Raw genomic sequence first — 10,053 nt, forward strand, 5'->3', positions numbered from 1 at the left:
GTATTTCATTATACATTGATATCTTTTATCAAGAGTATTTTTTATTTGTAAGATTGATCGTATGTTCCGATTATTGGGAAATAATACAAATTATATAATAATTTTTTTTTGATGGCATTATGTAACTTTGTACGATATACTTAAATAAAATTAAAAAAGACATTACGCATTTTTGTAAAAAAACCCGTAACTTCTTTAGCAAAAACAGATTAAACACGTTAATGCTCTGGCCACACAGAGGCGGCCGCGGAAGCGTTCCGGGCGCGGGATTTTTTGTAATGTACCAGTTCTTATGAACCCTGCCACACTGAAAGGCGCGGCGGCCGCGGGGCGAGGCGGCGCGGTGCGGGGCCGCACGCCATGACAAACAGGCAGAGCGGGCGCGGGCCGCGGCCGCGGCGTCCGCGGGGCGGGTGCGGGCGCGGGTGTTGTAATACATTGAGTTCTATGCAACCGTTCACACAGCGCGTCAGTGGCGGGGCGCGATCCGGGAGCGGGGCTTCAGCGGGCTTGGACGTTGTATTTTTTTACAACTAGGGAATGTGTTTTAATTGATTTTAATCAAGTTTCAAGATGAATTCGACGGAAAAACTTATATCATTGGTGCAATCATACCCCAGTTTATTTAATACAAGTGATAGAAATTATAAAAACATAGAAATTATTTGGGAAACAATTCCGAGGAGCTAAATCAAGATCGTGAGTATATTTTTTATGTTTTTAATTATTATTAATATAATTGCCAAATTTTTCTCTGATTTCAATTGCATAATCAGACGATCTTTGATTTGTACGAATTGGAAGTAGTTCATTGGCCTCAACTGGTTGAGAATCGCTCTGTTGAACCGCATTGTTACCGTTCTTACTTTAATGAAATTGTGTAAACAACACGTGACTTTGACAACTTCTATTGTCGTTTCAATATCATATTGCATGAAACGTCTATAGACTTGCCATTTCTGTGTTAGCTGGCCGAATACGTTGTGGAAAACGTCTCCCTCCATCAATAACAATCAACTGTGAGATACCTCTTCTCTTCTCTAAGAAAAAAACATGACGCCGTAGATTATCTGTTCATTAGTTATGTAGAAACATTTAAAAAACTGAAACCCACAATTCAAGCCGAAATCAAATTGAAACTTGCACACATTTTTACAGAAGCTGAACTGAACGACCTAGAAGAAAATCAAATTTCAGAAGCACCGGTACAATCTCCTTAATTTACCGTAATTAGCACAACAAGTAATAACGATCAAGAAAGTATCCCAGTTTCATTGCAACTAATTCCTGAAGACTTGTGTTTCCCATTATGGTACCTGTAATATAGTTGATGACTAAACTACACAGGGTAATTCCAAAAGGTATGGTACTGAATTAATGCTGTGATAACATAAAAAATGTAATAAGAAATGATGAATGCTAATTTAATAAATAAAAAGTTAAATAAATAAACAGTTAAGTTTAATAAGTAGCAACCAAGGAGTTTTATAATTTTTATTAGAGTATTGAATGGTCTACAAAACACTTTTTGTTTGAATAAGTTTGCATTGTTAGTTCTGAGATGTTGATTTTTATGTTAGTGACTCGGATTCGTTGCTCCCGAGTGTATAAGTAGGTATATGAGTTAAGTATAATTGCAATTATGCATTGTTCATAATAATTTAAGTAGGTACATAAAATTAAATAGAATTGTTGTTGATTCTACAAATCTTAGATGCCTGTTATTTGTTAAAATAAAAAATCATGGGCCGTAGGAAGCCAGCATTAGACTGATAGTAAAAGAAGTTTGAATTAATTGTGTTAAGATTGTTGATTGTTCATAATAATGTAACTTTCGATAGGGACCTATTAATTATTTGTTAAAATAAAAATGCCCAGCGAGTTTGTTAGAAATAGAAGTTTTAAGTTAACTATGTTAAAATTGCTCAAAATAATATAAGTAGGTACATAAGTTAAATACAATTGTTGTTACATAAATCTTAGATAGATACATATTATTAGTTAAAATAAAAACGCCCAGTGAGACTGCTACAAAAAGAAGTTTCAAGTTAATTTCAATTGCAATTCAAAATAATCAGATGACAAATAATTTGTCAAAATAAAAATGCTCAGTGAGACAGATAGAAAAAGAAGTTTCAAGTTAACTATGTTAAGATTGTTCAAAATAATGCACTTATGTAGATACATAACTTAAACAAAATAGTTGGTGTTATACAAATCTTAGATAGGTACTTATTATTTATTAAAATAAAAATGCCCATTTGGACTGATAGAAAAAGAAGTTTCAAGTTAATTACGTATATAGATTGTTAATAATAAAGTAAGTAGGTACAGTAGTTAAATGCAATTATTATTGTTGATTCTACAAATCTTATATACCTATAATTTTTATAATGAAAATGCCCAGTGAGTCTCACTGAAAAAATAGTTTCAAGTTAATTGTGTTAAGATTATAGAATTTTTTTAATGTTTTTAAATAAACAATTTCTGTTCATATGAATAGTTTGATTCAAAACCTTCAAAGTAAGTATACAGAGTGTCCCAAAACTCAACGATAACCTGGGAACAGAATGTTGCCTAGTTTGTAACTACCCAGAAAAAAATATTTAAAAAATCGGAGTCATTTTCTTTTTGTAATATAAGCATTTTAATGAAAAATGTTGAAAATGTACGCCCTGTACCCCATTTTTAAGTACTACAATTACAAATTTGCTAATTTTGCTGTTCTAGTTTTTGTAACGATAACACAGCTAATGAGCACAATGCCAAAGAAAGCCCGAATTACTCTAGTAAACTCTAGTTTCAGCACTAAAAAAATATGTATTTAATTTTTTCTTGAAATTTTTAGCAGATTTTTTTTTCAAGGTAACTTTAACACCCCATACAAAAGTTTAAAGAAGTTCTTCTACATCACTATCCGATAGTGACATGGACCTTTCTTTATTTGTGTTGAAAATGAAATGTGGCGTGACGCTTTTGGTGTCACACCGGCCGCCTTCGTGCCGCTGTCCCGTCACGAACTACACTCGGGATTGCTGTGTGGCATGCCCCGGCACGCATTCGCTTCCCGCAGGTCCGCCCCCGAAACGCTTTTCCCGCTATACCGCGTCTGTGTGGCCTGACCTTAAATGTACATGAAAGAAAAGACTTAAATCACCCGTTACATGTAATAAAAGAATCCGATTATAATAATACAAATAAATTAATAAAATATAAAATTGTAATAATATGGACTAACTTGAAGATAACTCAAGTCAGTGAGAGGTGATTAATTTGATTAAAATTTAAAATAATCGAAACAAATAAATATTGGCGTGATTGTTTAAGTTTTACTCTGAAACCACGATAAGAGTTGAATGAAGTACATAGGGCGCCCTATAAATTTCCGGAACTGGCCACTTACATAAAGAATATTTAAAAAGTAATTACAACATTTGAAAATGGAAGTCTTTTGCTGTAGAATACAGTTTGTTTCATCTGATTGTCACTTGTTTTTACATTGTGGCGTCATTTTAGAAATTGTTTGTTTACATCACCATGGATTTAACTCGTGAAAATTTTCGTAGTACGATTTTCTACGACTTTAAGTGTAATTTAACAGCTGCTTTTGGCGATGAAGCACCACGTAAGACGACTATTTATAGCTGGTTTGCAAAATACAAACGCGGTCGTGTAAATCTCAGTGACGAATTTCGTGATGGTCGCCCGTCCATTGCAGTGAACAACAAAAATATCGATGCTGTGCTGTGTGATCAAAACAGACAGGTATGTGATATACTATGAGGTTCGGGCATCTTTAGGCATAGGCATGGGTCATCATTCAGCCATGCGACGCCCACTGCTGGGCATAGGCCTCCCCCAACGAACTCCACGATGGGTCAAATGCAATCAATACTACACAAACATTTGGGTGTGAAAAAACTGTGGTCTCGGTGGATCCCACACGATTTGACTGAGGCTCAAAAAACGGATCGCGTCACTTGGTGCAATGTCATGCTTACCGTATTCAACGAAGGGGTGTCAATTTGGTGTGGAATATAGTAATAGGTGACGAAACATGGATTTATAGTTACAATCCCAAAACAAAGCAGCAATCGAGCGTAAGGGTCTTTCGAGATGAGCCGAAACCAACCAAAGTGGCGCGAGTGCAAAGTGCCTCTAAGCGGATGATTCCTTCTTTTTTTAATAAAACTGGACACGTGGCTACTGTTGCTTTGGAGAATCGTTGTACCGTGAATAGTGATTGGTACACGACTATTTGTTTGCCGCAAGTTATTGACAAACTCCGTAAAAATAACCGTAAAGGCCGTATCAACTTGCACCACGATAATGTCAGTTCTCACACGGCCAGACAGACAAATGAATTTTTGAAGATGAACAACGTTAACCTTATGAGCCATTCCGCGTACAGTCCCGATCTGGCACCTTGTGACTTTTATTTATTTCCAAAAAATAAGAACTAGTTTCGCGGTCAACGATTTTCATCACCTGAAGAGGAGTCGAAGATTATGAAAAATATGTTTCAGAGATTATCACAGATTATCATTCGTATGAAAAAGTGCATTAACGCTAACGGATAATATTTTGAAAAACAATAAATTCATTTCTGACCATTTATAGTATTTTTTCTTATTCATTCCGGAAACTTATAGTGCGCCCCAGGTATAAGCAAAGAACCATTACCGCAAATTTATTATTTTGTGCGACCACAGAAGAGTATGTATCTATGTAGGTCACTGAAAAAAAATGCTTAACAAAATTCACTAGACATAGAAGTAACTAAAGAGCAGGTAAACCCAGGATATCGGTTTCGGATCCCTGTGAGGCTACATGTATATTAGTAACTTCACTATCTATCCTTGCTGGATTCTCCGATTTATGTTATCTATATGGGCGCGCTGACTCAAAATTAGCTGTAAAGTGACGGTAAAGACCGTCTCTGAAAACGAAGAGCATATCATCAAAATTTTGTTTACAGGAAGACTTTCTTCTTTTCTAGCGAGTTTTAGAATGTGTTTAAAAAAAGGTGTACGAGCATTGACTTACAAATACATGGACGACGGGTCTAATGCAAAAACCACGAAAAAAATGTCCCAAGTCAACCTATTCGAAATTTAAATTGTTATGTCATCGCAGTATCGCGCTGTCCGTAGAACAAATGAAGACTAAAGCGGAGTGTCGCGCTCTGTATACGATTTTAGTGCCTTACAAGTGCGGACACTTTTTAGCGCGGACCCGACGTCCATATAATTGTAAGTCAATGTGTACGAGTATAAATTTTGTTCGTTATTTTTCTAATTGACGAAAATTTACATCGTGAAATTAAAAAGCAAAGAGAGGTAAAAGTTTTAATTGTAATATTAGGCTAAGTTTAGAAACGTTAGTGTTATATCATGGGTAAGTTTAAAAATTTACTAATAAATTATTTAATTTCTACTCGCCCGCGTTTTGTCAAAATAGTGTTGCCCATGTTCAGAGTATTTTCACCATACTGATCGATTTGGGCTTTTTTAGATTTTTTTTTAGATTTGCTTTAGATCGTTGCAACGTCTTCCTACAAAGTGATTGGACACTCGAAGCGAAGAATTCGTTAGCTCGGCCGCGCCAGCAGGTGCTAATCCAATAACCAGGTTGAGCATTTCTTCCACCCTTAGGGTAGATGTTGGTATTTCCGATTGGGTCGTAAATGTCCTCCGTCTGCATGGATAGCCTCGACGTATATCCTATCATTGCCCTTCAGAGCATTCCCGTCGTTACCCCAAGTAGATTCAGCAGGGTCTAAACCTATTTTATGAAATTGAATAAGTTGTTAGTAATAAAAACGATTACGAATCACTAGATTTGGTATAAATGGTTCTTAATTCTGAAATAGTTTGTCCGAGATGGTAGTATGAGATAGCGTGGCGACGAACCGCATGTTTACACGTTATCTCCGAGGTAAATAACTGCTGTTTCTAGAACATAATTGAGCATGTATGATCACTAATGCATTACAAAACTGTTACAACACTGACCTATAATTCGAGAAGCGCTATGCCCGCTACGTCTACCAGCGTTTCCAACAATGTGGGCTCCCAAACTGAACCCAACAATATGTATGTACGTTGTTCCAATTACTACCACCGGTATTTATAAGCCTATCAAGGAAGTTGCCGAGGTGCTCGAGGCACACCATTAGCTGCCATATTATAGGTAGAATTAGAAAGACGAATCGACAACGATGACGTTGCAGTCAGTTTTCATCAACGGGTCGCCTATGTTGTGTGTATGTGAATTCGATAGAAGCGTTCAAGCGATTTATAAGTTCTGATCTGTGTGTGTGGTCTGTGACCACATAAATACTAGTAATAGACTGCTTAGTGGGCGAGGCCCGCGTTACCTAGCTTATAAACAGACGTTCACATACAAACCAACGTCAACCATGGCTATGGGACCTGAAAGGGCCCGAAACGTTGGTTTGTTTGAAAAAACAAATGTACGCGATTGAAATCCGGTTTAAATCCGGAAAAATAGTTTCATTTCCTATATTTAGCGATGTAATTTTTCTTTGTGTTGACTCTTTGTTGTTTTGTATTTTTTTATTTTAAATAAATAGCGCACACAGTCAACATAGCCCGCACTAGGGAAACCCTGTGTCGTGGATGCCACGGACTCACAAATAGACAACCACACTCAGGACAGAAATAAATGTAGGCCATACAAATATTTCTCCCGGTCCGGAAATCGAACCTGGGATTTTTGCTTGGCAGTCCGGCATGGTAATCGTTCGGCCACGGAGGCAGATGAAGATTCCACGCCAATTGCAAACCACCAAAAACAAAATAACTTAATAAAAATAAAACAAACTCAAATTATATAAAGCTTTTTAATTATTTTATTAAAAATACGTGTTCATTAGAAGGGCCAAGAGCTGCCAGTGTTCACTCGATAAAGACCGGACCTGAAAAAGGAGAACATTCAGTTAACAACACACAATGAAAAATGTGTTCAGAAGAAGACCTACCTTCACGAAAGAAATGGGTTATTTAATAAGTACATAAACTTTGCTGGTTCTTAATTACATAAGAAAATAAATCTGAAATTGAACAATGAAAAAAGTAAAGATTGGTCATACATTTATGTGGTCTGTGGTCATACAGTTTTCAATGCCAATCAACAACATTTTGTGCACCTTAGGCGTTTCATTAAATTATTAAGCTTAGCTTAGGAACCTTAGTGTCATGTATTCTTTTTTATTTTTATTAAAAAGTAAGTGCGTATTTAAGTTCCATCTCACTTTATGGAAAGTGACGATGAGATCGACGATGGAGCATGCACACCTAAGTAATGTAGATGAAAAGGTAAATAGATCCAAGTTATACCGTTCAGGGAACAAGTCCGCAGGCAGGGAATTCCACTCCATAGCCGTTCGCCATATAAATATTGAAGGGAAACGGTTGGTATCCTTGTAATATCCACAACATAATGGTGGAAACCAAGCTTACGTCTAGTGTAGTCTCTCGGTGATAGAAAGAGGTAGGCGGAATTATATCGTACAACCCCCAATGTATGGACATAATTCAAGTTCTTACACCACAGTGACATGAAAATTGAGTAATGCAACAATTTCTACTTACCCGCGTTTTGTCAAAATGGCGTTGCCCATATTCAGAGAACTTCCAGTACACTGATTGTTTGCAACTTCAGTTAAACTGGAGCACTGTCTTCCTACGAGGTGATTTGTGCGGATAGTCGAAGCGAAAAATTCGTTAGCTCGGCCGTGTGAGCAAGTGCTAATCGAGCAACCAGGCTGAGGATTTCTTCCGCCGTTAGGGTAGAAGTTGGAATTTCCGATAGGATCGTAAATACCTAGCAATCCTCCGTCTGTGTGGATAGCCTCGACATATATGCCATCATTGCCATTTAGAGCGTTACCGTTGTTACCCCATTGAGGTCCAGCGGGGTCTAAACCTGTTTTATAAAATAGAAAATTGTAAGTTGTTGGTTATAAAAATGATTACGAAGCACTAGATTTGGAAGAAATGGTTCTAATTTCTGAAATAGTTTGTCCGAGATGGTAGTACAAGATAGCGTGGCGACGAACCGTGGGTTTACATAAATACTATACTTCATCAATTTATAAACTCTAATACAAACAAAACTATTGCAACACTCACCTGTAATTCTAGATGCGCGACGCCCACTCTGTCTACCAGCGTTTCCAACAACGTGAGATCCCAAACTAAACCCAACAAGATGTACGTTGTTCCAGTTGCCACCATGGTTACTTATAAGCCAATTAAGGAAGTCGCCGAGGTGCTGGCCGATACCGGGCACACCATTGACTGCTGTAGTGTACAAGCCGTTAGCAAGACCACGCCAATCGACAACGATGACGTTACAATCCGAAACATCTAGAAAAGCGTCTCTCACTATAACGCTAGAATCTGAGTTTCCATTGCTGTTCCATCCGTGCACGACCACTTTAAGAGGGCGGTTGCCAGAGTAGTGCGAGTTCCTGACTGAGTTGCCGTCATTGTGAATGAGAAGTTGATGGTTGTTTCTGTTGTTTCTATGGGTGAAAAGGTTCATTTAAAATGACTTTAAAACCAAAAAATATTGCAAAAAAATTCTACGCGTAATAGGTATTGAAATCTAGTCCAGAAATTGTAAGTGGGACTTATTTGTATACACATACATTATGATTGTAATTATACCTTGTAAACAACCAGTATTGGTTGTTAGCACCATTCCTGGAGTTCAGAACGGAGTGGTCTACAGGTGCGTGTAAGTCCACGAGGTGTGGCACACCGTCACCATCAGACATCCATATGTAGCGGCTTTCACCCTCTACGTAGTGGCTGTTGTCACCGGGCACAAGATTGGCCGGGAGAGCAGCACACACTAAAATAAAACAACTAATTTAATTACTTAAGCTCCGACGATACAGTGCATATTCGGCCTAAAATCGTAATTAATATTTAACTTACACGTTATAAGAAGAGCAAAAGCCACAAGGAACTTCATTTTGGCAGATTACCAAATTGTTTGTTTTTTCCAAGACATCAATTTATATATGCGTTGTAATCTCGCACTACGTCAATGTGGCTTTATCAAATTGTAGGATTTTTATTGATAGGTTAATTTTAGCTACTTTTGTGGTGTGTACCATTTTTTAGGGTTCTTCACACGTTAAAATATTTTATTACATATTCAATGTTTTTATCAGGGGTAAGTATTTCGTATTTGTCGGCCATTCTCAAAACAGCAAATTTTTCCTGTCCCCGTACAACATTAATCAGAACCACAAATATTTTTTTGTGTGGTGTATTCTTTTATCTAAAGGTATTCTTAAGCTTTTAGCTCTGGTACTTAATTGTTAAACATGTTCTCCAATTACCGTAGCTTGTCCGGACGCTAGCTTTGTCTGCAAAATTACTTCTCATTTTAGTCCGGGATGCATCACACCTGTGTCCATCGATTGGTCAGCCCGAATTAGAAATATCACATTAGAATTGGGAAGCAAATGTTATATTATCGAAATCAATAGTCAAGAGCATATATATATTAACCGATTTCGAGTGCAGTATTGTTAGAATCCATAGCCATTCCGAGTAAGCATGATATTGTGTATCAAAAAATGTAAAATCACACAATTTTGTACTGATAGCAAACATAAAGAAATTATAAATAAAAACAAAATAAGTTTGTAATTTACTTTGTACAGGCACAAGGGCAGCCCCATATCTTTCTACATTACTTTTGATTATGGTGACCCTCCGTACCGACCCTTAGCGGTATACGAAAAGGGCACTATGATCTGTGCGAGCAAAACCGCACAGGGACCGTCTAAATCAGGTTCTAACCCCGGATCAGCACGTTTGCACGTTTTGATTGTCGTGCAGTTTCCAGAGTCGTGGCTTGTATATTTAAATGACGATGTGAGTGCGGTCTCTCTTATATTGGACAAACAAAGCGAAGTATTTGTACCCGCGTCAAAGAACATATAGCTGGTGTCAAACACCGTCGCGTAAACAAGTTTGCAGTCTGCGAGCATGTCATGAATAAATCTAC

At 37.3% G+C, this 10,053-nt stretch overlaps 1 protein-coding gene across 1 annotated transcript; it reads right to left on the bottom strand.

Moving 5' to 3' along the window:
- Positions 1 to 6,851: 6,851 nt before the first annotated feature.
- LOC113230007 (pancreatic triacylglycerol lipase-like) lies at positions 6,852 to 9,029 on the bottom strand. The gene is made up of 5 exons (XM_026463729.1): positions 8,970 to 9,029; positions 8,697 to 8,883; positions 8,157 to 8,551; positions 7,617 to 7,950; positions 6,852 to 6,940 (listed from the first exon to the last, which is right to left on the bottom strand). The coding sequence occupies exons 1-5, from the start codon at positions 9,004 to 9,006 to the stop codon at positions 6,895 to 6,897; spliced, it is 999 nt and encodes a 332-aa protein (XP_026319514.1). The 5' UTR covers positions 9,007 to 9,029; the 3' UTR covers positions 6,852 to 6,894.
- Positions 9,030 to 10,053: the final 1,024 nt, after the last annotated feature.

This window comes from Hyposmocoma kahamanoa, unplaced genomic scaffold, assembly GCF_003589595.1.
Source record: "Hyposmocoma kahamanoa isolate Upper Pololo Valley unplaced genomic scaffold, ASM358959v1 63, whole genome shotgun sequence".
Taxonomy (NCBI): domain Eukaryota; kingdom Metazoa; phylum Arthropoda; class Insecta; order Lepidoptera; family Cosmopterigidae; genus Hyposmocoma; species Hyposmocoma kahamanoa.

What these genes read in the sequence shown, in the direction of transcription:
- LOC113230007 (XM_026463729.1), bottom strand. Translation starts at nt 9,006, where the DNA reads ATGAAGTTCCTTGTGGCTTTTGCTCTTCTTATAACGT. An exon ending in TTTTGCTCTTCTTATAACGT is followed by an intron (nt 8,884 to 8,969) that starts GTAAGTTAAATA and finishes GTTTTATTTTAG; the next exon opens with TGTGTGCTGCTCTCCCGGCC. An exon ending in TCGCGCATCTAGAATTACAG is followed by an intron (nt 7,951 to 8,156) that starts GTGAGTGTTGCA and finishes TTTATAAAACAG; the next exon opens with GTTTAGACCCCGCTGGACCT.